We start from the raw sequence: 27397 nt of genomic DNA, 5'->3' as shown, positions 1-27397 counted from the left end.
GAGGCTGAAGGCAACGCGGGACCTCTTGGAACATACTGCGCTCCAGACAACTTGTTGCCCGACTCGTAAATCACAATGGCTTGTCGGGATCGAACACACGACCCCCGACACGTGAGCGTGACGCTTCAGCGGTCTTGACCATCGAGGACCATCTGTAAAAAATAACCTGCATATGTATTCAAGTTCTTTGGTCGACACTTGCACGTTACCACGAGTGCTATTATTGCCATTTTCATTTTTGCATCGTGATCTTCTAGAAAATGTTTGATAATCAAAATATAAACCTCACATTTAAATGTATATTTAATGATGCGTTAAACATTTAAAAAAATATATATATATTTAAATTAACAGTTTGTGTTCCGCATATTATTTTTGAACTGCATTGGTTGCAACAACTTTAACTAGCTGTGATAGTTTTATTTTCTATGGTTAATTAAAGCAGAGTCATAAAATTTTGGTACCAAAATGTTTTAATTGCATTTAGAAAATTTAGTAAAGTAATTTATGACCCATATTTTACAATATGGAATACTAGTAGACTGGTTCTATTGCGATGCCGTTGAACAAATTTACTTGTAAAATACTTTTAGATATATCCTATAAATAGTAAATTTATTTAATAGCATTATCAATTACCTTCCCAATTTCCCGGAACCAAATGGTATGTACCTTTTTATAATTAACTCGCTGCCAACAAGTGGCAAATATTTGAAAAAAGAAAAATACTGTATGCAATGCGAACACAAAACATAATATAAAAGTTACACTTGTCATATTATTCCAAATTATGGTCATATCCTGATACACCACCTATATCTAATCTCTGTTTGGGTATGCTAGAGGTTGTGTGTTCTAGTCTTCAAATTGACTGATTCTCTTGTGTCATTATTCATCCTTAAATATTTTTTTTCTATATAGGGTCTTCTTCTTAAATCACAGTTAATATCCTTGTTGTTGTTCCTTTATCTTGGTCCATGCATCTCTCATCGAAATTTCGTCCAACTGGCAGTTTGAATTTATGCTCCGGTAGCTGTTGTATTAAAAATACACAGATATGACCACTCACACCAGCTCATCAAGTAAAGGTCAATGCAGGGAGATATTCTTAGCTCTACACAATATTATAGCAAAGGGAAAGTGAGTAATCCCAGGAGACAAAACTCACAGAAGCCACGAGTTGCGCCTGCTGGTATTCCACCCGCTGAGCAGCGGCGCGGAGCAGGAAGTACCCCTCGGGCATTCCAGGCGCTCGCACGTCTGCAGAGGTGAGAAGTGGAATACTTTCCCCTCGGCACAGGTGTTCGCTGGACCTGGAAAAACTATCGCCTGTAGACATAGGGCAAATATTTTTTATTATTTTTGTTCTCGAAAGCTAGAAGGAAGTTGTAGTGTATAAACACAAACACAGCACGCTGAAGAAACAATAAAGAAAATAAAACATAATTGTTGATGGTGGGTGATTGGGAAAATAAATTCCACTGTGAGTAAAGAACGTTAAGAGAAATATAATAAGGAAATAAAACAGTCCAATGTATAGTCAGAGGACTTGGCAAAAACAAAGACATATTAATATAATATAATCAATATATTAAAGACAAAATTTTTCATCAAACATAATTTAATTTTTTTATCAAATGTAGGATTTTTTAAAAAATACAAGCGGTTCTAGTTTTAGGTGACATCCATTTCGGTATTAGACAGGAGAGAGTTAGTAACATATTGTCAAAAGTGTTGCCACGTTAACTCACAATGTTAAGTAACCTTTCATTCGAAAAAAGGGGGTGTGGCTGTGTCATGAACACGGCAGTGTGTTGTACGTGAATACGTGTACGTAACAGGTAGTATTTTCTATACAAAATATAAAATACGCTATTTTATGTATGTTATAATCATGTTTGAACACTAAGCAGTCCTTCGGGTTTCCATGTTTGATCATATATTTTTTATTTTAACACCATATATATTCAGTGTATCTATTTTACATTATTTTTTAAATATGCAATCGATATATTTTGACGAGAGCTGTTGATTGAAACTCAAACGAACGCCGTGGCTTCTCCGAGTCAAAAGTTATACTAAATGGAAATCTCGAAACGCAGCAAAATGACCTCAAAATAGCGGCGCTTCCCCCTCCACCGCGCGCGATGCGTCACAGTCCTCTGTTAGCGTAACGAATTTTTTGATCCTTTAGCTATCCACTGGTGTACTTAAATTTTGGATGGAGATGATAGATGTGTAGCTGCAACACCAAACTGTATCCCCCGATTTTGTTATCATTCGATTTTTTGAATTGCCTCCCACTATGGAAGCAATTTTAAAGACGTATCCACGTCAAAATGAGTTAACGGCTAAGTGGAACCTTCATGGCAAGGAATTGACTGCAATAGCCGAAGCTCGTGACACCACTCGATCGACGAAACGACTGCGAGCCTAACAGAAAACAGGTTAACTGAATCAGAAACAAGAAGGAAACGAGAGCGAGAGAGCCGCTCGCGGCCCTCATAAAGCACGCTATCCTGCAAGAGCTCGTGTCAAACCAGAGAGGGGAAGAAGGGGAACTCACATCAACACAAGAAACAAAAAAAGGGAGGGGGGGCGGAAGGGGAAAGGAGGGGAAAGAACAGGAACGCGCGAAACGCGGGAACCGACGAAATTTCAAAAGTCCGTTTCGGTTGTTTTCGATTGTCAAACTGTTGCTCTAACGCCAAAACCTACAATTTCTAATGTACATAAGCGAAAATAATTTATCTGTAAGTATAGGAAGAGTCTGAATTCGACCCACAAACTACGGCTGCAGGTTCATCACGATAAAATAAGTTGGAAACATCTATACGACCTATGGTCTAAAGTGCTTCTCAAAGCTGGTATACGCATTTGAAGGTGAAACTACACAAAAACTAATTGCATATAACAGAGAATTTACTCAAACTACAACAATAAGTGTTTCTATAGTATTTAATTGAATTAAGCACTAAAATCCCCGAAAAACTTGTCACTCTCGTAAAATGATTTCATTCAAATAGTCGGGGGTAAAACTTTTATTTTTCCCAGCCTCAACACATAAAACGTTAAAAAATAAGACTCTGTCAAAGTTTATGTTTAAACAAAATACAACCTTAAGTAAAGACGTGTATAAATTATATGTACTTTAATTAAATACGTATTAGTAAGTAGCAAACTATAGGTATTTTTCTGATAAAAAATTGTCGAAGAAGCCTTCATAAAACTTTAGCAAAATCCAAGTAAATTAAATATCATTATAAAGAGTTTTTTAATGTCTTAAGGATGTGTTTCAAACGCCGTGTGGATTTTTTTTCATTTTTTCCTCATTACTATTAGTTTAGGGCTAGTCCTGTTAATTTAACGCTTCACTCCTCTTGCATTTATTATTCTGTCACAATTACTTTCACCGGGTATTTACTAAATGTATTATAATAGGCGTAAAAATTTCCGCAAATGTTATTAGCTACAAACACTTTCGCGAGACGTTTTACGCTAATAATAATACATTTAGTAAATATATTTTGAAAATAGTTAAGATCGATATAGAGTTAAATTTACAGAAATAGCGCTTAACTAAAATTAATGACGAGAAAATGAAAAACTTTCGCGTGTTTCGTGATAGCCAGACTTAACGATCACTGCAATTAAATAAGGAAAGCGGTTTGCTTGAAGAGGTCGCAAAGCTAGAGTCGCGAGCTCCTTCCCTGGCCTCAGCGCGGCCCAGAACATCTGCAACTCGCCTCGCGAGCAAAGAAGTGGCACAACGCCATCAACGCGACCGGCTCGCGAGTCCACGGCGGCGGAAGTCACGTGATATCGCGATCAGACTGTTTACAACTCCCCCCCCGCACCAGACGCAATGCCGTCGAGCCAGAAGAGGTCAGGCGCCTGGGTGACCTCCACCGACGTGCGCAACACGATCAACTGCGACATAACCTCAGCGTGGGACTGAAACTGGTGCACGTAGCCAAGTTTTTAGTCCCCCCTTACCTTGGAAATACATGTAAAGACCAAAAGTCTCTTTAGAAAAATTAATATACAATTGGTCCATCGCTTTAGAGACTATTATAAGTAAGGAAATTATAACTGTTTTTATAGATAGGGGCATTTTTTGCAAGAAAAAAAATATGTTTGCTCATTAGACTGCAAAAAGTCATGTCCACGATAGCGATTGTGATTGGCGGCCGTTTGTAAGAGAAGCCATTCCATTGCCCTATTTTGCCAGTTCATTCAAGACGCGTACTGGATGCAAATACTGTTGTGCTGACAGTATACATGCACCTGAAATAAACCCAGCCAAACGTGAAACACAGACAATGCTAAAAAGTTTTAACACTCAGCTGGTCTGGAAATCTGTTAGTGAAAAATGCTTGGTCTTATTTAAAGACCCGGAAATTTCGTGGATACTTTTCATGTGGGGCGAAAATTAATAGTACTATGTATACTTTGCCTAGATATGCTTTCCTTTGGCTGATTTCTTACTGTAGAACCTTCTCTTCTTTGGAGTGGGTTGATGCTATACAGCCTCTCTACTGCTAGCTGGTAGTTGACTGGCCTACAGTCATAGAGGAGAGTGTCCAAACAAATGTGATCTAATCATTAAAGCAAGGCACGTTTGCAGTCTACCTTGCGTTAAAAATAATTCGCGTAGTTTACGGGTTTCTAGCCCTATATATGACTGACTATCTGAAGGTCATTGAAATTCACCCACTGCTTCGACAAGTCAAAACAATACAAGGATCCAAGGCTGATAGAAACTACAAGTAACAGTTGTGAGTTCCTTAAGTAAAAAACGCTTCTTTCTGAAGAGAATTCAATCAGAAGAGAGAGTACGGAAATTTAAGTTTATAAAAGACCTCCACCTGCGTTGCATACATACAAGATCACGAGAAGACCAGAGATAACATGATACAAGAGTGTATCACAGGTGACATTAAGTTCTCATCTTATCTGTAGTCATATTATTTAAGTAAATACAAACCATAAAAATTGTTATAGCTATAAATGTGTTTAAAAACTATAAAAATTAAATTTAAAAAAAATGTTACATTGAAAACTAAATTATGACCAGAAATTAGCATTGATTTGATAATATTGTACTTCACTAAATCATCTTTAAATTTTATAACTTAAAACTCATACACAATTGCTTAGACTTTCATCACGAATAAAGATTTTTTACAATTTACGAAGTACCCAATAGGTTTAAACAAAATAGTTATATAAAAACGGGTATTTGGTTCATTTCATTCAAAATTTTTAGTTTGGCAAGGATATATAATCAGAGGGATATTTTGTACAAGTACTTATTCGATAATACATTTGGTTGGGAGTTATTGTAGATAAAATTAATTAAGTCCATTGGTTTTGCGGTAGTGTTTGTGAAATAATCGACACTAAAATTATTTTACACTTTAAATTAAAATAAATATCAAATTGCTTTAAAATTGTTTTTAAATTAGTTTTTACAATTAATAATATTATTGAAATACTTATTACCTATTTAGGTTTTTATCTTCCAGGATAAAAATCAAACATTTCTGATTATAAAACATTATTGATGGAACGCACATTTTTGTTTTAAGTTTACCATAGAATATTTCATTTAATGTCTTAGTAAAGTGTTAAAATATTTTCTGCTTTATGTAAATATATATCGATACGGTTCTAGCAGGATATTGGGTGTTTAGGATTTGTGTGATTTGTGTTCAGGGGGTGTAGGGTTTGATTGAAGAAATAGATAAACTAATATACACATGTATTATAAAAAGGGGGCACCTGGTACAGGCTTCAGGCTGTGGAGTAGTGATCCAAACCACCAACTAGGATTGTGACGTCACAGCGACCATTTAGGTGTCAAATTTCTTGGAAAATTCCCCATTTTTCCCTCAAAAAATCCTAAGAGGCCAAATTTCCTTGGAGAGGGGCAATTATCCTCAGATAGGCGAAACGTTTTAGAATCCAAGATGGCAACCATAACGAAAAGTGCAACTATGATGTCATACTTGTCAAGATGGCGGTCGTAACGAGAAGTGCAACATTAGGTAGTGGGAAATTCGATTCCAAGATGGTGGGAAGTCCTATAATTCAAAAATGGCTGCAATACAAAATGACATTAATACAAAATGGCGGAAATACAATATGCTGGCAAAACAAAATGGCGAATCCAAAATGGCTGCTGGAGTCACAGGTCAAAGTCAGTGGTTAAGGTCAAAGGCCAAGGTCATCCAAAATGACTGCTGTGATGCCAGAGGTCGGTCAGTCATTGACCCCTCACACATTTCAGCCTGGAACCTGGGTTCGGAGCTCCTTTACTATACTCCTGGGATCATATTCTTCCGATGGGCTCGTAGTCCAGTGATGAGATAGTATCCCTATGATGAGATCGTATCCCTTGGTTGAGATCGTATCATACCAAGTTGAATTTTCGTCCAAATGTGCGTCCTTTTCGTTAAATGTGCTTCCTTTTATAATGTGCTTCCAAATGTGCCTCATTTTTTAAAGTTCTTCTAAATGTGTTTTTTTATTGTGTTTCAAAATGTGCTTCCTTTGTTTTTAAATGAGCTTCCAAATGCACTTTCAGTTTTTGGATGTTCTTCCAAAAGTGTTTCCTTTTTTTGATAATGCATCAGTCAAGGATCGAACAGAAGACAGGAATCAATCGAATGAATCAGTATATAATTATGTAAATTTTTGAAATGATTTTTAGAATATTTTCGGAATGTCTAGGTTATAATTACTGTTATCCAATATGACGATCAAAATTGCCGACAGGATTGTGGAAGCGACGACAGTCTGGTGATTAACGCTAGTGTGTGGATATAAATTAACCCAACCTTGTGGCAGCAAACTCTTGCAGACGAAAACATGATAGCGGCATCCAGTATAGTCGCCATTACGGCATACTGGTTGGTATTATGTATATTCCTTGCATTAGTGGTGATGGTCAGTCTGATTTGGAACATCAATGAGGAAGGACCGGTTACCATTTTTAAAGGAATGATTTAGTTAGGTTCGAAATTAGCACCCTATGGCCCATGATGTAAGTGCGTTTTTAATAAAAATTTAATTTAATTTTAATAAAATTATATTTTCAAATTTGTATAAACAAATTATTTGTTTACGTTCATCGTAATCGAAATCAGGACCGCGATAAATTAAGTAATTAAATATTGTAAATAAACAATTAATTTTTTTTTGGAGTTTGTTTGTCAAAATTAAAAATTTTCAACTTTATGGTCAACCCCTATTGGGGTATCAAAGGAAAATTTGACCCTCCCTGAGGAAAATTAACTCTATTTGAGGAAAATGGCATATTTGGAATTTTTCGAGGAAAAATGTGGGTAATTTTCTCTAAAAATGGTAACTTACCTTCGAAATAGGAAACATTTTAGTCATTAGTAAATTTGACACCAAAATGGCTACCGGGGTGTCACTATCCACGATGGTGGCCGGCTCTACGGCTCAACAAACACGAACAAGGCTCTGGAGCCCCAAATATATATTACTCACATCGAATATCAAATTATTCACGTAATCAAATATTCTTCGAATACTCGCCGACCCCCACTTGTCAATGATATTTGTACCTCACTTTGAAAAAGGGCTCTTTGAAGCTACAGATAACCAGATCATTGCAGATAGTACGCCGAATCCCCACTGTCGTTATTTTATTTTCCATTGTAAACAATGCAAACACGCAGGCGGATGGAGGAAGAGTGTTCTGTTGTAGTTTTAACAAATTTCTAAAGATTTTCTTTTTACTTCTAGATGATTCTTGCGAGTTCTGTTTAGATAAACTAAACTGATAATCCGTAAATTTACAATGATATCTCTACAGTCATGTAAGATCCTGAATATTTTGTAAGCAGTGTTCTTTATAAAAATGAGGTGAAAATTTTCAACAGTGCAGCTCAGCGATCATTGTTCAATTTATGCTTGGTGAAAGATTTTTGTTAGCGTAGAGTTGGCGTAAATTTGCGTTGATGGTAGGTTTTATTCCCAATATTCTTTTACTTTCCTCCACAACTGCAAGTAGTCACTTGTCTCACACCGTGGAGTCGTTTCACGCAACTTACAAGGCTGACGGGCACCTACGGCTCTCAAATCATAAAACCTGACAATTTAGGACCTTCTTGCTCCAGCAAGTCGCTCCTCTCTTACCTGGTGTTTAGCATTAATAACGCAGATAACTATTTGTTTAACTAAATAGTAGGCTTGCACATAAGGGAAATTCATTGGTCGTTGACCCATGCAGCTCCTAATGTAGTTTGAGTGTCGTGGATTTGTCCAATACATGCATGCGATAGCCTAATTATCAGTGAGATGTACCGGGGTGTAGTTAAGACAGATACATTTTGGAATATTTTCAGATTAAAGTCGCAGATATCATCAAGACATGTAATGTGCACACAAATTAAATGTCCGTAAATGTAGCATCGAATTACCTGAGGGTATGTTAAAATATTTGGGTATTCATGGGATATGTAAATCTGTAACAAATGCGAAAATCACATAAACAGAGGATGCCTTTGATACGTTCTACAGACATTGAAAATATCTAATGAACATCCTAGAACATTATAAACCTTGAATTTACTTAGGATATTTTTGTGATGTGTGGGTATGCTCAAAAGTTTTGTAACTGTGGCCATTATATATAGTAGGGGCTACACTGGATGATTCAAAACAATAGCGAACATCGCTTAGTATGTCGTGCGGAAAAAAGAGGAGATTCGTGTTCAGGAAAGCATGGTTTGTGTACTGTGGGGCATCATAAGTTTGAACTTGTTTTTTGTGTCCTAATAGTTGTAAGAGATGGATTGCCTACCATTTTCAACGCGGTACACTACGGGGTTGTTATGTAATGTGGTTGTAACACGACGGATCTCCAGAGGACTTTAATGCAATGTATTACACCATCCGGACGCCACATGTCCACATGTATGGATTTGGTGGAAGAAGTCTTGTTCCAGGACCACCATGGTCACCATATCTTACAGCTCTCGACTGCATTCTGTGGACCAATGTAAAAGATTATGGCGTATATTATCCTGTATCATCAGGAAAGGACTTCATTGTAATAATCCACTCAGAAAATGACATACCGGGCGCATAACCGCATGTGCACCTCCGAGGGTAGGATCTGTAATCAAGCTGAAGGTAAACATTTTAAACCACTTTTGTTGTCAACTAAATGTTGTAGGGCTCTGGTTGGGTTTCTTGACGACACATGGAACGCACACACATCACCATACACGGACCTTTGATCCCTCACTGTGCTCAAACCATGTTTTTCTAGTAATAATTCCCTCTTAAAAGTTTATCAGTTTTCTGATCACACTATGCGTTTTCGGTGTTGTTTTGAAATAGACGGCATATCTATAAGGAATGTAAAACATATATTAATTAGGCAACAATTGAGGCGCAACATGTGACAAACGTGTTTGGCAACGTTGCACAAAAGCGCATGACGTTTCCAGATGATGCGGAACATAATGCGTTTCATATTGTTTGTCTCCATATACCTGTAGTTGCACATTGTATTTTGGCATGTATAGATGTCCACGTGACAATGTCCATAGTGTGTTCTAGCGAACATCTTTTCAACGACTGATCATGTATGGACAGACAACGTTGCTAAAGAAATGTTACCCATCGTCGCTCAACATGTTTTGGCTATATGTTGAGCAAAAAGTTGCGCATCTATAGTTGCCTATAGTGAATAAATACATGGCTTACTACTTAGATTATGTTGTATGTAATTGCTGGTCATTTATTAATATGATGTAGTATGCTAGCACGTTGTTTTGAATGCATTCATGTCTGTCCTAGCTCTCACAACGAAGTACAAATTTGTGGGACTTGGAGGAACCTACAGCCGCTAAAGTCCCAGACTCTGTGTCGCACGCCGCCTCGCTAGACGCAATCGCTCAGAGGTCTAGGCCAGCCCTGGAAGCAATCACAAACCGCAAAGGGCCTATTCGCAGCGCTACTGTCAGTGTGTGTGAGTATTTAGAACGCAAGCAAAACGCATAAATCAGCTAAATATGAAATATAATAAACATTTTAAAAGTAGACGAAAAAACATTCTATAATAACAACAACCATATTTTCTTTGTGAATAAGTTTTAATTGGACCTAAATTTTCAGCAAGAAATTAATAATTTAATTAAAAATATATATACATCGAAAACTAATGTATTTTATAATAACAATGGAAAAGGAAACTTATAATTATGTAATCCTTAAAAAAACACGTAAATTTAAACATGTCTGCCTGCTCAAGCATGCTATGTTGGCATAATTTAAGTTAAAAAAAATATCGTGTCTTTAGTTTGAGATTATAGTAACTTGTGCAAGAATGAATTATTTAAAAATGTTTCCAATGATCTTGGCACCTTAAGAGTACTTGGCAATTATCAGCTTATTATTTATTATTCACATCATACGTTATTCTACTTGAGGACATGTTAAGTAACGTTACTAGTATATAAAAAGGCATCCTGCGGCTGGTGCCGGTGTACGCCATCTTTGAGTGTTACCTCACGCTGGCCATCTTGGATGACTTTGACCTTGACCTTCAAAAATTGCCGACATTTGCCAAAAATTGTCAAAATTTCGCCAAAAGTCTCAAAATATCCAGTTATTGGAGAAAAAAATCCATCACTACCTAAAAAAAGCCTGAATAAACAAACATTTTCAATTTTCGAGGGAAAAAACATAAAAAAATTTAAAAAATTGCAATTCGAAAGGCCTCAAAATATTTCTGTCTTTAAAAGAACAAAAATTCCCAAAGTGGCATAAATTCCCCATCGACAAGCCGCACTGAGCCGCTGGGGACCTTTGACCTTGACCTCAGCAACAATCTTAGATGATGTAATATCCGCCATATTGGATTCCGCCATCTTTGATTCATCCATTTTTAATTATGAAGTCATGTCCATCATGAATATGACGTCAGGCCCGCCATTTGGTTTTCTAGAACCTTCCGCTATTTTGCATTATTGTACCACGTACGCCATGTTGAAAATCCGCAATTATTATCCAAAAAATGAAAAAAATATAAAAAGGTTATTTAAACAAAAAATGTTTGTAAAAATTTAATAAAAACCCAATTATTTCACAGACTTCAAGTCCTGAGTTTGAACCAGGTGAGAGCAAAAAATGGCGATGGGTCCTTTCTCCACAGAGGCTACCAGCAGACTTACCTCCCACCATTAATGCCAAGGTAAGTATGATGCCAACCAGTATGACATCATAATGGCCATCTGGGATATTCCATATAGTTTTCGGATGCTATATTGGTTTAATTTTACCCACTAGAGTGCAGTAGACTTTATTACCAGACCGTCATGGCATCTGCCATCTTGTCGGCAATCCTAGTCGCCTATCAACCAAAAAATTCTAAAAAATCCAAAAATAATTCCAAAAAACCATTAATATATTTATTTAATCACGTTAAATTCTGGAATCAATCCTTCGTAGATGCAAAAAAAGTCATTTAAGGATTAAAATATTTAGTTATCACTTCAATTTAATATTTTACCATAATATTTATTACTAAACCGCCGTGCCAACCGCCATCCTGTCGGCTATCTTGGCCACCATATTGAAAATGAACCTAGAAAGAAGAAAAATAGTATGTGGGAAATGAATGTAGTTGGACCTTGCTTCAGTAATCCGATTGGAACTGATAGTAAGTCATTTTAATACAATGCAGAATTAAATAAATGTGTACGAGATTGAAACTTTTTGTGTAATGGAGTAGAATTTTTGTAAAAAAATATTATATGTGTAAATTTAATATTTGTTATTTTATTTTTTGAACCTGTTACTTACACGGTAATCCTAAAATTGAGGTGATATTTAATTAAAATATTTCTAATATAAAATTAATTGTTTTAACCCATGATCGAACAGATAATATGAATCTATTAAATAAATTCTTATATTAATATTTTTAAAATTTATTTTGAATTTCTAGGTCTATATGACAGATGCAGACGAAAACAATATGGCAGTTACAAAATGGCCTCCATGACATACCGGTTGACATTATACCTGCTTTGGCATTAGTGGTGGGTGGTCAGTCATTATTTTGCTCTCACCGAGTCCTACCTGAGGTCTCCAAGCTGCATGCCATAATTGTGTTTTATTTTTAATTACATTAATATTATTTTTTAAAAATATTTCTATTATTTTTAATTTTTTCAATTTTTGGATTATAATTACGGGATTTCAGTATTGTTGACGTGATGTCATAATTAAAAATGGCGGATGGTTCTAAAAAAATGACGGACCTGATGTCATAATTAATGATGGCGGACTTAACGATAGCGGCATCCATTATGGCGAACGTTACATTATTCAATAAGTCTGACGACGTTAAGCTCAAATGTTACTAACGGCTAAGGGTGTTTGTTTTATTAATGGAGGAATTAATGTTACTTTGGGGAATTTTCTTTCTTTTAAGGCAAACATATTTAAGTCCCTTAGGATAAAGATTTTTTTATTTTTTACATGTTTATTCAGTAAGAAAATTGAAAGTTTTATTTTTATAATTTTATTTTAGGGGTTTTGACTTAAAAATTTTCCTTAAAAACTGGAAATTTCGAGTCATTTTGTTGAAATGCTGGCAAATTTTGGAAACTTTTTGTCAAGTTTTGTCAAATTTCGGCAAGTTTTGAAGGTCAAGGTTCAAGTTCAAGCTTGAGGCTATCCACGCAGTCCGCCGTGACGTCACAATCAGAGGCGAACACCGGCGCCAGCACCTCGCACCGGCAACAGCCGCAGGATCAACAAATAGGTAAAACATAGATTTTTAATAATTTCATTGCTATAGAGTGACATGTATAGTGACATAGGTATATACTTTTATAAATTCTAACAATATTTAATGAAATTAAGAAAATACGACATTATATACGTTAAGTGTAATGTTAGAAGAAGTAAACCTAGGTTTACCCGGATTAACTTATCATTATACAAGTTTGTTGGGTAAAGTTCGACTATAATCAGTAAAATAAATTTGAATTCGGCGTTTACCCTTGTACAGCTAGGTTTACCTAAGGCTGTCTGGGTAATGTTAGAAAAACCAAATGAATGATAACTTAAGATTAATTTAATGAATTTATACGACTGACAAAACATTGATACCTTAACTAAACATAGATACGTAAAGTATTTTGAATGAGAAAACTAGTAATGAAATATAATGAAAATTATAATTATGGCAATAGTTCACAAAATGGCACTTACACAAAATAGTAATTACGTTGGTTTTAATTACAATCAATTGTTATTTATTTGAGTAAACAAACTTCCTTGACACCTGGAATTGCACAATTTTCCTGCAGCCTTGTATTTACACTTCTTTGTAGCACATTTTGTTTTATAAATACACCTTTTATTACTTGATCTTCTGAAAGTCGTTGTTTATTTGCAAGTTTTAGTAAGTTTTTTATGGGGGGATATATTTTCAATATTATTCGGTTTGTACTGACAAACAGAAAACTGGTTCCTTGAGAACATTTCCTCGATAGTTCCATGTTCGTTAATGTTAATTGCATATAGCTACTGTTCGTTGTTAAAGTAAAAGCAATTCGATACCTTCACAGACAATAGCTCTTGAAACTTTTTATAAAATCGCTCACGTAACGCCGTGCGTGCGCTCTGTTCGGCCGCCATTTTGTCACTGAGCGGCGTGGCGGATGTCGGTGATAGCGTGTTTTGTGCCGCGTGCTCAAAAATGACGCAACACCTAGCATAACCCAGTCAACATTGTGTGGAATTAGGTGTACACGGATAAACGCCGAATTAAAATTTATTTTAGTGATTATTCGTACTTAATCCAACAAACGTGGATAATACTAATTTAACCCGGGTAAACATAAGTTTACTTCTTCTTCTGGCATTACCCATAATATATTTACTTTTAGCTATCAAAGTCCACGTTAAAATATTTTGGGAAGCTTCTAATAAGAAGCACTAATTTGATTATATTGTTAAATCGTTCCAGGTTAAAAGTCAATGCTTCTTAGTTCATCCCAAAATAATTATGAATGTTTTTTTTTTTTTTAAGAAAAAACAAGCAAATCTAATTTGTTTTGGAAATTTTTAATTTTTTTTAGAATATTCTTAAAACATATATTAAGTTAGGGCTCAATCTCACACGAAATTTTGATTTCACTTTTATGGTATTACTAAACAATAAGGGCTATTTCTATAAATATTTACTATAGTCATCTTGTATTTTTTACTGTTGGCAAGTTTTGTTCACTAGATATTCACAAAATGTTGTGAGTAATCTGTAAAACGCCAAGCAAGTGACAATAATTTCGTACAATTAGGCGAATTTTACACTAATTATTTTACACAATGTAAATATAGAGCTGCGTTGAAATTATTTTTGAAAGAATAACAAATACAAGAGAATTATTGTATAAACTGCACTACAATAACACCCTAAATGGTACCTGATATCAGAGAAAATGAAAATAAAAGAGGGGCAAGTAAAACCTAGCCTAAATAAATAATTTAAAAAGGAGTATGTAAATGTGGGTCCGGCAACAGGCTTCAGGCTGTGGAAGGAAATTGACAGTCCACCATATTAGTTTGTGATGTCACAGCGGCCATTTTGGGGACAGATTATTTCAAAATTCTTCAAAAATGACTCGAAATTCCCCATAATTCCTAGAAATTTCCCTATTATGAGAGGAAAATTCCCGTCTTAATTCCACAAAAATTCAAAAATTCGAAATTCGGAATGCCTCAAAATATATTTGAAACAACCAAAATTCCTAAAAGCTGTTTAAGATTCCTAAAAGCAAGCCACCCTAAGCCGCCGAGGTCACCTTGACCTTGATTGTAAACTCGAAATCTAATTTTCGGTCAAAAATAAAAAAAAAAAAAATATATATATATATATATATATATAAATCTTACTTACGCTACACCCACTATATCTGATTCCAGAAACTTTGCACTTTGCGTTAAGTCCACCATCTTGTAAATCTGTAAATATTATCAGATTTTAACGGAAAAAATTTTAAATGTATAAAAAATTTAATTTATAAAATTTTAATAAAAATAACCTCCACCATCTTGGATTTTGATGTCACTGCCACCATATTGGATTATATAATATTAAACTTCTCATTACGCCCGCCATCTTGGATTCTAGAACGCTGCACTTTACGTCACGGTCGCCATCTTGTATGTGTATGACGTCATCTTTTCAATTTTCGTTACGGCCGCCATTTGGAAAATCCGTAATTATTATCCAATTTTAAAGGGCAAAATTTTAAAAATAAAAAAAATCATTTAATTAAATTTTATAAAAAACATACTTCCGTCATGGAGTCCTCGGTTCTAACCCGGCAAGGGCGATCGATTAAAAATGACAACAGATCCTTCCTCCACACAAGTCAACGGCAGACTGAATTCCCACTACTAATGCTAAGGCATAGGCTATATTATGTCAGTCAGTATGACGTCATGACAGCTTTCTTGTTTTCGCCTGCTGGAGGCCGCTTTCTTGGATGCGACATAATGTTTTCGTCTGATAGAGTACGCTCTCTACATATTAGTTTAAATTTTCACCGCTAGAGTGCAGGAAGCATTTATTACTGTAGCGTCCACCATCTTGTCATTTGTGCGTTAAATTTAAATTTTCTAATTATTAAGCTATAAATTCGGGAAAAATTCCAAAAATCAATAAAAAAACTTGTTAAAATAATGATTGCTTCAATTGATTTCTGTCCTTGGCTCGATCCTTGCTTGATTCAATAAAATATAATTTAATTAAAATTACCAAAAAATGAGCCAGGTTCGATAAAAAACTACAACATTACAAACAAACAAATTATTACAGAAATTCTACAAGTACAAAAAACAAAGTACCAACCTTTCTCGATGTCCACAGTCTTCTTAGAAGGTGAAACATGTCCTTTGTATGCCTTGATATGTGTTTTAAGCACATTTCCACATTAAGTGGAAATTTCTAGAATCAAGATGGCGGCCATGGCATCCTAATTGTCAAAGTGCGACTTAAAGCGGTTAGTCGTTAAGGAATTTAAGCCATTTTTTTTTTGATTTTCGAAGCTGTTGGTATTTTTTTTAGGACTATAACGGGGAAATTTTCCCTCGGAACGGGAATTTTTCCCTCGAAATAGAGAAGTTTTTAGGAATTTTTAGTTATTTTTGAGGAATTTTGAAGAAATTTGACACCAAAAATGACATCACAATCCAAGATGGCGGACGTCACCACTCACCACAGACAGAAGATTTCCCCGGACATACATTTATATACTACTTATTCTAAATAATATAACAAGAAATAAAGCAATCTTTTCTTTACAAACATTATTTTTTATTTAAATTCTAATCAACACTACATGTATGTATGCAAAATTAAGCAGTCTATTATACATATACTTCTGTAATGCGTTGAAATTACTAATTATAAACTCCAGTCTGTTCACCAAAGTCAGCATCCAGCCATACCCCTTTCTTATGTAATCTTTTTCTTCTCAAACAAATTCTGAATACTTTGTTTTACAGACTGCTCTGCATTGTCAGAATAGTAAACGACAGTGTTCAAGTGCACTTCTTTACTTGGTTCTCATTTGGGTCAGGTTTACCATAACTATACAGTTCAAACATAAATTGTATTTTAAAGCGCCACATGTCATTACTTCATCCGTATGCTGTTCGATTACATTTTGTATGTTATTGCCAATAAAAGTACACAAATATTTTGATACGCCAAGTTATTTAAATGCTAGTGTTTTTCGAAAGTTCCACGATATGCAGATTTTGCCAGGAAAATCCATTATCATTTACCTTTAATGCACTGAGTACAATCTTAAGTTTAGATTAATTTCCAGGCGTCATCACAATCAGTTGCTCTTCATATACTTTTACTACTAGAACGTGTTGGCACGCAAGTCTTCGACATAAACTGAACAAGTCAAAATGTCTGCACAGTTGGCAAATGAACTTCACATTTGCAGTTTATCGCACGTTTTCTTAAACTGTCAGTACGAGTAAACTACATATGGCACTCGTCACAGCAAAACTTCATACTTGAAGGATTCTTCGCATATTTACACTTCTTGTGCATCATTGGAAAATGCTAATGACGTATTACAGTAGCTGCAAGTATGTCTACTTAATGACAACGAACCTTTGAGGCCCTAGCCAGATAATGATGTTTCTGCCAGCGCACCAAAGTTTGGTGTATTCTTAAGTTCATAGATGCATAGCTTTTGAGGTGATGTATTTATTTTCAGCGGCCTAGCACGGCCTTTGCCTTTCTTCAAATGTTTTTTCAAATCATAATTTCTTGAAAACTGCTTACTACAATTCTCACAGCTTAGTTTTCTGCAAGGTGAAATTTTCGGAAATTCTCTCATCTCATGAGTTCGAGCATTACTGTTGTTTGAGGACGTCTACCATATGAGGACATCGATGATCGGAAGAAGTCAGCAAGCCTCCGGTGGTCATTTTTGATGCTAATGGTACTACAAAATCATCGAAAACTCCTTCACTGACAAAACAGTGTTTATTGAGGTTTTCTCTGCAGACGGCACTGAACATGTTAATGTCTCCTATAGTGATGACGGTGACGATGGTACACCCTCCATCGGGATCTTCACAGCCATCGGTGTCGATACCATCGTGATATCTGCGGTCGTCGGCGTAGCAGCCATCAGGAACCCTGCTGCCGAATGTAAAACATCCATCAAGAATGACAGTGTTGATTCTCCAACTAACTTTATGTATGTATACCATTACTTGTAAGAACCTCAGTAGGTAACTGCTCCCTGATGATGGCGACTGCAATGTCGACCGAAACGTCGGTGAATTATTCGCCAAGGACACTGCTACAACCCAGAAGCCAAGCTACTTCTAACAATGGCTGTGAATGCCTGCGAATATTATTAACGAACCTCTATGGGGAAGAAACTGCTACCTTGACCAGCTGAGACAAAATAACTCAAAACTTCTTAGCTCTCTGGCCTTCATGAAACGATGCAGAGACTACAAGGTTCTTCCTAAGTTCACAAAAATCCACCAGAACTTCCAGACTGCAGCAGCCCAAAGAATTTACCATCGAGTCAGCACTGATATTTTGCCAGAAAGAATACATCAGACCAGAAGAGATTTGCATTTTAATGCGAAGGAAATTTTCGATCTGCACCTAAAACTTGCCAGTCAACTATCACCTGCAACTTGGGATACTCTGGACAGAATAACAGCTCAGAAAGCCTATACAACTTTGTACCATTCCACAGCACGACAGTGTAAAAAGTTCTCAGAGCTCCATAAGAACAAAATTTCACCTGCTTTGGACAAAAACAGAGTTGTTGTCAATCTCTCAAGCAAACATCTAGATGAAGCTTCTGTTTCTCTTTTAGCCAAAGGCATGAATTTCGCTGTCGCACCTAAGGCAATTCTCACAGTGGATATCGTCTGTGGAGTAGACGATGCTATTAGTCGCCTGCTTCCAGCCACAGCTGATGAGATTCGCTCGGAAACAACAAGAGTACTTCGCAATGCCAAGCCTCCCATGCAAAACATCAACAAGGAAGAAAGAAAAGCACCGAAAGACCTTCGCAGTGACAAAGATATTGTAATTCTAAAGGCAGACAAGGGAAATGTGTCTGTGGTCATGAATACTTCAGACTATGAAGCCAAGATCCATAAACTTCTTGCCGAACCTACATATGTAACAGTCAAGAAAAATCCTTTTAAACAAATAGAATCAAGCACAAAGAAACTGGTTTCCAAATCAAACTTAGAAGAAAACTGTAAGAAACATCTAATTGTCAAAGATGCCAGAACCCCGACATTTTATGGGCTTCCGAAGATACATAAGAAGGACATTCCTCTTCACCCAATAGTGAGTGCAATTGGCTCTCATACCCATGCACTAGCCAGATACTTGAATGGATTAATCCAACCTTTAGTACCCACTCCAGCTTCTCATGTCAGAAATTCCGCACATTTAATTTATATTCTTAAACAACTTACTCTTCAACCAACAGATCTCCTGGTCAGCTTTGATGTGGTTTCACTCTTCAATAAAGCGCCTGTCCCAGAACCTCCTCAAATTCTCCTCACACACCTGGGAGAAGACAAGCTGAGCAATGACATAGTGAAGCTCACAGAACACTGTGTTTCTTCGACCTTCTTCTCATTCAAGGGGCAGATCTACAAGCAACAGGAAGGCACTACTATGGGCTCGCCTCTCTCTCCCCTATTAGCTAACATTTTTATGGCTGAATTTGAGGAGAAAGCAATAAGTACCAGCCAGCTTAGGCCCAAGTGCTGGTACAGGTATGTTGATGACACCTTTGTTATTTGGAGCCATGGAAAAGATAAGCTACTGGAATTTCTAAAACACCTGAACAGCATCCACCCGAACATACAATTCACCATGGAGGTGGAAGTAGAAGGAAAATTATCTTTTCTGGATGTCTTGGTCACAAGAGGAGAGGATAATCACATCGGCCACAGTGTTTACAGAAAGCCAACCCACACAGACAGGTATCTACAGGCAAGTTCACACCACCCTCCATCTCAGAAGAGAACAGTTATTTCAACTTTGGTAAACAGAGCTCGAGCCATTTGTGAAGAAGACAATATTGGGGAAGAAATGAAACATATTACAAGTACTCTTCAAGCAAATGGTTATTCAAAAAAGCAGGAAAGCCATGAAACCACCTCAACAGAAAAAGAAAGAACATCTTCCTAATAAAGCCTTCATTCCGTATGTGAAAGGAATTTCTGACCAAGTGGCAAGAATTCTTAGGAAACATGAAATTCATACAGTTCTCAAACCCATAAACAAGATTGAGGGGTCTCTGACATCGGTGAAAGACAAAACTCCTGCCAAAAACCTAACCGGTGTGTACAAGATTCCATGTTCCTGTGGCAAGGCATATATAGGACAAACTGGCAGACGAATAATCACAAGGGTTAAAGAACACATCAGCGATTACAAACATGAAAACCCACGATCAGCTATAGCAGAACACTCCATGGAAACCAGACACAGCATTGATTTCGACCAATTCCATACCATATCCAACATCCCACAATACAAGAAATGATACATTCGAGAATCAGTAGAAATATTAAAACACCCAGCAAACATTAATAGAGAAGATGGCAAAAAATTAAGCAAAATATGAAACCCACTCCTAAAAAATTCTCGAAACATAGCTCCACATCCAACATCAGACAGATCGCTCCTGATTGGCAAAACAGCCCAGCCAACCAGAAGAAAGGAAGGCTCTGATTGGCCCACAGCTGCAGCCAATCACGAAGCACCTTCCCCTCAGGCGAGAGTATATAAAGGCAGAAAAACTTGTAAGAACCTCAGTAGGCAACTGCTCCCTGATGATGGCGACTGCAATGTCGACCGAAACGTCGGTGAATTATTCGCCAAGGACACGGCTACAACCCAGAAGCCAAGCTACTTCTAATTCGAAAGGCTCCAAATGACTGGTTTCAACAGGCGAATGCAGGTTATACAAGTAATTCATTTCATGTAGCCCGATCCACTTAGTTCACGAATTAAAGTCTATATTAATTTAGTGATGGATACAAATTTAACTTTTTGCGAGGCTACTAGAAGGCATAACCTGTCGACAACATATTAGAATCTACCCATAATGTGTAATCAATCCTGCTACTGTCATCTTCCTTATATATAAATATATTACTATTTTTAATTTTTTTTGTGTTTTAACACCACTCTTGAATTCATTAAAATCCTCATAATCCCATTAATCGCCATTATCATAAACATTATGAGAATATTTTATTTTAACGCATCGTTTACATTGTATTGGTCTGAGACATTAATCACAGTCATTGATCTTGTGAACTTCAAGTGTTTCATCAAGTCTTCGATCTTGTCAGCTTCAGGTGCTTCTATATTGTTCTCAGTTTCGTGGAGGCGACTAGAATTTGGTGTAAACATTTCTTGTCATTTCCCACGAAGAAGCTACTTTCTTCTCCAGCTGTCAATTCCAAATCATTGGTGATATCTGAGTTAGTGTTGGTAGAATAAGCATTTTCACCTTCTACGAGATCATAATATTCTTCTAATAATTTGCCTTCAATCCACTTCCTTGATTTTGTAGACCCATCCTCGTTATTATTAGGTTCTAGATTGTACAGCTGTTGTGTAATTCAAGAAATATCTCCGACCTAAAGATTTATGGCACTGGCCGCAACTAAATGGTTTTTGGTAAGTACCGTCATTAGAGGGCAGAGATATTTGTTCTTGGTGTAGTATCTATTTGCTATGATTCGGAAAAGTAGTGGTAAAACTAGAACTGCAAGTAGACATTAATTATGAAGGCACATCGGGGTTACAAAAGGCTCACGAGTGTATCGCTTGTGAAGGCTTCTGTAGTTCTAATCATTTGGAAGGGCCACCATATTGGTTAGAAAATGGCTATAAAACTTAGTGTCATAAATGATATAGAAATAGGTGGACACCAACTACCACTAAAGTCTGTGCAGAATTTCAGCTGTTACTGAACAATAATTTGGTAGTTTGTGCTAAAACGTCTTGATTTTAGCTTTTTTCTTCTGGGCTTAGTGTTGTGCTCTTGGCGGAAGAGCGAGTGGTCGTCCATGTAACCATGATGACAAGTAACGTCATGACTAATGCAGATGTTTGTGAACACCTCGGACACGGGAGTGATTGTTCTGCTCGGTCGCAGGATATGCTGCGGCCTAATTATTGATTAAAACGTGATGTATAGTTTTATTAAAAAATTAAATTCCTCTCCAATGTATAGAGACCCGGAAATATCGCGAATTCGTTTGGCGTCAGGCTGAAAATTAAAGCCTTATGCTTGCTCTACACGTTACATTGGCTGTTTTCTTAGTGAGAACGTTTTTGTGTACTTTAATCGGCACTATACGATTCGCTTGCTTCTCTCCTAGCTGGACCTCGTTGGCTCACGGCCGTAGATGGGCGTGTCCAAGTTAGTGTGGTCAGATCATGAACACAGTGCAAGAATTTTAAATTTGGCATTCTATCTTGCGCACAAATTATTCTGGAAAATTTCCGTATCTCTACCGATATGCACGTTAATTCTGCTAACGACAGTCTGAATATAATTTCAAGCTGACTGAAGTCGGTTCCAAGATCTTCTTTTCGACACTCGATTTAATCGATTGAGAGAAAAGCGTTGAATAAATGCCACGCAACGTACCGTGCGGCTCATGGACAGCGAGATGGTTCTGGAAATGTGCCATGGGCTGTGTTCCCGCTGGAGTTAAACTATGATATAATTTAATACGTGTAGGTTAGCGGAACCACTGGTTCAGGATCAGAGGTACATGAGAAAACACTTTCTATACTAAGAAATACTTAATCATTAATGTTTAAGACATTTATTCTCTAAGAAAAAAGTGTTACAATGAAATATTTTAACACTTTAGAAGTATTCTAACCTCGCTAGTTCTCTAGCGATTGTTTTGTTTGACTGCACTGTAAAAACATTGTGTAATTTTAAAAGACTTTTGGTGGCAGCAGGAATGTTCTCAAATGTTGGTGTTTTTTATATGTAACTTATGTGTAATATTACACTGAAGTAATGTAAATTTACAACAACCCTGTTGATGTAAATTTACCTTTATGTTGTGGATTTTTTAATTTGTTTATGTAAAATACACATACATTTCACGTGTATGCCAACCCTGTGGACGTAAATTTAGATTTTACGTCAGGCATTTTTAAAAATTATTACTGTAAATATACACATACATTATCTGTGGGTTTTGAGACTCTGAGAAATTTTTTTTTTGTGTTTTAACACACATTGTGTATTGAATAACCTTCCTTTTTTTTGTGTTTTTAACACTTAGTGTATGTAAAATTACAGCAATACTGTCAGTGTTTCATTTTTGTGTTTTAACACATATCGGGTGTAAAGCTACACTTACACTTTCATTGTAAACTTAGCTACCAAGGAAGATAAAACCATGAATTTGCTCATATTTGAATTTAAATGTATGCATTATTTATACAATGTGTGGCACTTTGTACTTCTGGGTTACACATGTACTGAGTTATGCATAGAGCCATATAACAATAAAAAAGTCTTATTGAAATGACACACACAGCTTAAAAGAATACAAACCCTCACATTGTTTATTGCTAGGGGCAAGTATTTTTTGCAAAAAAAAATCTGAACGCCCATTAGACTGCAATATGGTATGCGAGTGCCAGCGGTTTCTTCCTTGCAACTGGCGGCCGTCTGCAAGAGGAGCCATTGTCCTATTTGATCGGGCATTCAGGACACGTTTTCTTACGCAATGAATTACTGTGATTGGTGTTTTAACGGTAGACATGTACCTGAAATAAATTCACCCAAACCTGAAACACATCCGATGCTAAAGTGTTTTGACTCTCAGCTAGTCTCGAAAACTCTTCGCAGGAAAAAAATACTCGCTCCTATTTATTGCACGTCTCTCCTCTAATCTCTATATTATAAATTTATATTGGCAAAGCTATTAACTAAGACTGCCATATATGGGTAGGCTGCGGTAAAACATAAATTACAGAAGTTTTGTATGAAAAAAACATTTTTATTTGTAATTTTACTTTTATTTTTTTTGTTACTGGAAAGAAGACGCAGGTTTACAAAAAATATTTTTGTAACTAACAAACATTTGTTCTTTTACACAAAAATATTTTTTGTTCCAAATGAAAATTCAGTTTTTAATGTGAACCATTCCAAGTATCACGTTTGCCTTAATGCACGACGAGAAGACTGCGCGCCATTCCAGAGCCTTGCGCTTAGAGGCGATACGGTCCAATGTCGAATTATTAGAATATCCACAAACATTTGGTGTAAAATTACACGACACAATGGTAATTTTACTCAAGGAAGTTTACCTGGTAGACTCACAGGAATACAAATGAATAAATTTTCACTTCTTTTAGTGTTAAAAATGCATACTGTTTGTATAAAATTACCCACCACGTTTGTTATTATTACAATAAACCATGTTTTTTACTTCATGTTGGTGTACTTTTACAAGGATGTTTTTGATGGAAAACTTTTAGAAGAATTATTTATTTACACGAAATTGGTGTATTTTTGCACCAATGTTGAGTTTTAAGAAAATTCACCTACATTTGGTGTAAAATTACGTTATTTAGTGGTAATTTTACACAAGGAATTTTTTAATATACACAAACTGTATGTGTTTTTCTGAATTACACGACAAAAATGTGAAAAAAAAAATCAGTTACTAAATGTGTAAATTTACACTTTTTTTACAGTGTACGTTACATGTTTTTGATTCTTGGAAACCATTTTTTTCTCCATCACAAATGCTAGTGAAAATCTATGTTTTATTTTATCGCAGTTCATGCGATTTTAGTTAAGTTATGATTTTCTCCCACAGTAACAACTCTGAAGGATATCGAAGCGAATGTGTGGGCCAATCAACTTCGCTCTCATACAGTAGATAACTTTTGCAAAGGTAATTTTGTTGCTAAGTCACAGAACTTTATAAGCAACCTAGTGTTCGCCAACCAGCTTTGCCACTGGACTTCTGGATTGCACTACAGATGCTTCGCTACGTAGTAGCATTCAATTCCTTTGCTTTTTTTTAATTGTAGAGTGACTATTTATTTCTTAATTTTCTCAAAAGATACTGATACATATAGCGTTCAATTTACTGATCTGCATCTGATTTCGAAAGAACTCAGTGATTAATTAAAAATATATATATTGAAAAAAATAGTCACTGCACAATGAGTGCTTCTTGGATTCTTGGATGGCTTAGGGAATGATTTTCACAATGCTTTAAGATTGCCTGAAATCTCACAATGCTACAAATAGCATAAATGGTTCAAATATCACCCACATGTACACATCGCAAGATGTCACAATCCATTTATTTGTTTTTATAATTGATTTATTAATATTTGCTAATGGAAATGTATTTGTTTACTTCTATGACCATGAACCAAAATGATCATATTATATCTAAAAGACTAAGGAATAAATCACGTGAACTGCCTGGCTGATAAGAGACTTTTAATTTGAAATTGAGCACAAAATAAAGTTTTGAAGTGGTATTATGACGCGCTTGGCATGACTTAGCATTACCGGTATTTAGTCTTAGGTTAAGAGACTTAAGAATTTGTAATTCTTTACAAGGATAGCATGGTTACATTTACGTTACATCTAACTTAGGCATCCTGCCAGTACCAAATTTAGAAAGACAAGTAGAATAATGTATTTCTATGCACTAAACCGTAGAATAGCTTTTAGAATATGTTACTGACATTATTTATTTAGTTCTGTAAGTTTGAAGGCTGTTATCAACTTGATATTGTGACTTAAAAATACTGTGGAAGAGTGGGGAAAGGTCTTATAGAACACTAGAAAACAATGTGACTATTTCACTCGAAAAAACGGTTTAAGTGAAACATTAAGTTGTAAAAATACAGATGTACTCAGTAAGCCACTTTTCGTGTGGTTAAGATAATAATGAAATCGTTGTGTAAAAAATAATTAAGATAAAGTCGTTACTTAATTGTGAGAAAGAGTTTAACACTATTTTGTTATATTTGGCTCAAATTTTTATCCTCGTAATGAAAGCAAATAGTAACCAAAACATTTGTAGGAGTCTTTAAATTTTATAAGGGCATGACAAAGAAGGGCTTAAGTGTTTTGAGACATAAAGAATGTTGGTAGTATGCTTATAACAATAATATATTAAATTTACTTTACATTATTATTAAAATAGCATTTATACTTGGTATTTTCTATTCAGTTAACATGTCTTCAGTATAATGTTCTTAGCTTTCTCAAAATATCGAGCAGAAATAATTTTAACAGCGTTATTTTGTGAATAAAGTAAAACTTAGCTTAATCTCTATTAACAATGTACTTATACACGTTTACGTATTTTTCCCGTCTACCATCCTGTAAGTTACGTTCATAGTCGAACAGTGTCATGAGTTGATTTGGAAACTTCTAAAATATCTAAGAGGATGTCATACTATGTACGCGAGAATTCTCTTAAAACTTGCCGAACTTTTAAAAAAAGGAAAAAAAAGTTTCCCAGTGGCGAAAAAGGGCATCTAACCACATAAACATAAAAAAGCACTAAAATTTTTTATTTTTCAGCAGTTTACTTTGCTATTTTCTCTTCCTAGTTATTTATTTCAAAAAATGCCATTCTAGATGATTGTAAATCCTAAGATTCACATATTTATCAAATTTTCTGGCAAATTAACAGTTTGCTGCATCCTTTTTAGTTTTGTTGTTTAAACACGACCAAATTTCTAACAAGAGCGTTTAGAATTATTGCTCATAAAATTGTTATTAAGTTTTAGGTTGAGAACGTTTGCATATGCAAAATATCTTTTGTCACTAAATAGTACGTATGAAGTATTTCAAATGCATTTATTTATTTTTAAATTTTACAAACTGCATTTTATTTCATACTTTTCAACACACCGTAATTTGTTTCAATAATGCACATTTACTCTCTATGTACATGCACGATTATATTTGTTTCCCGGTAGCTACTTATTGACTCAGTGTTTGTCACCGGGTTGCGATCAATACGTCGAGCAGACTGTTGGCGATTCGTTGGTTGGTAAGCCTGCAAGTAAGCTGTGCTGAAATTTAAAAAAATAAAAACTTTAATGTTAAGCTATGTCATTTTATAATAAAAGTAAAACGTTTCATAGTTGACTGCAGTTTGTTAAAAAAAACATGAACAGGTTACATTAGTTCTTTGCTGAAAATAATAGAATGAATTGGACTTTTTCCTCGAGTAATTTGGAATGTTTGGAGAAAGTCAGCAATTGAGAAGAAGTTAATGTGCGTATGCTGGACATACATTGAGATACCCTAGAGTTATATAAAACCATAAATAAGGTTTGTATTGCTCTGGCGGATGTTGTCGTGTTAAGATTTCGTTTGGCAAGAGTCTTTCAAATTAAGAATTATTTTATTCCACGAACGCTGTGAGAATTGCTGGTGGACGGTTTGGAAACCACTAACACGTATGCCGAGTTGGCACTCGAAGACCCGACCTTGGGGCTAGAGTCAGGCTCGCTCACCCCTAGACATCCAGGACGGCAAGTGTCTTATGCTGTGTGTTCTCCTCTGCTTCAGAGGCCGGTCACACAATCCGAACACCCCGCAAATGATATTTAAAATATTTTCAAATTAATTTCAAACCGTTACTTAGCAAAATAAATCCACCGGGGATCAGTTCAAAAATGAGAGCAATAAAAGTTTACCAAAAGCTACGCACTCGAATAAGTCGAATCGGGGGAAAAAGTACAATTAAAAACATCGCAAAATGTTTTACACTGACAAGT

General features: G+C 35.7%; 1 protein-coding gene across 3 annotated transcripts in view; it reads left to right on the top strand.

Moving 5' to 3' along the window:
• LOC134529546 (potassium voltage-gated channel unc-103) overlaps positions 1 to 27397 on the top strand; it is a 408698-nt gene that overhangs the window by 58193 nt on the left and 323108 nt on the right. For 2 of the 3 annotated variants that reach the window (XM_063363750.1, XM_063363749.1), the window contains exons 3-4: positions 9841 to 10012; positions 24454 to 24531. In XM_063363750.1, coding sequence (XP_063219820.1) covers positions 9841 to 10012; positions 24454 to 24531 — 250 coding nt within the window. The remainder of the gene's footprint in view (positions 1 to 9840; positions 10013 to 24453; positions 24532 to 27397) is intronic. The other variant, XM_063363748.1, reaches the window with a different exon arrangement.

Source organism: Bacillus rossius, chromosome 2 (assembly GCF_032445375.1).
Source record: "Bacillus rossius redtenbacheri isolate Brsri chromosome 2, Brsri_v3, whole genome shotgun sequence".
NCBI lineage: Eukaryota > Metazoa > Arthropoda > Insecta > Phasmatodea > Bacillidae > Bacillus > Bacillus rossius.
Note: the sequence above shows the minus strand (reverse complement) of the source record. Positions and strands in the feature narration are given on the sequence as shown.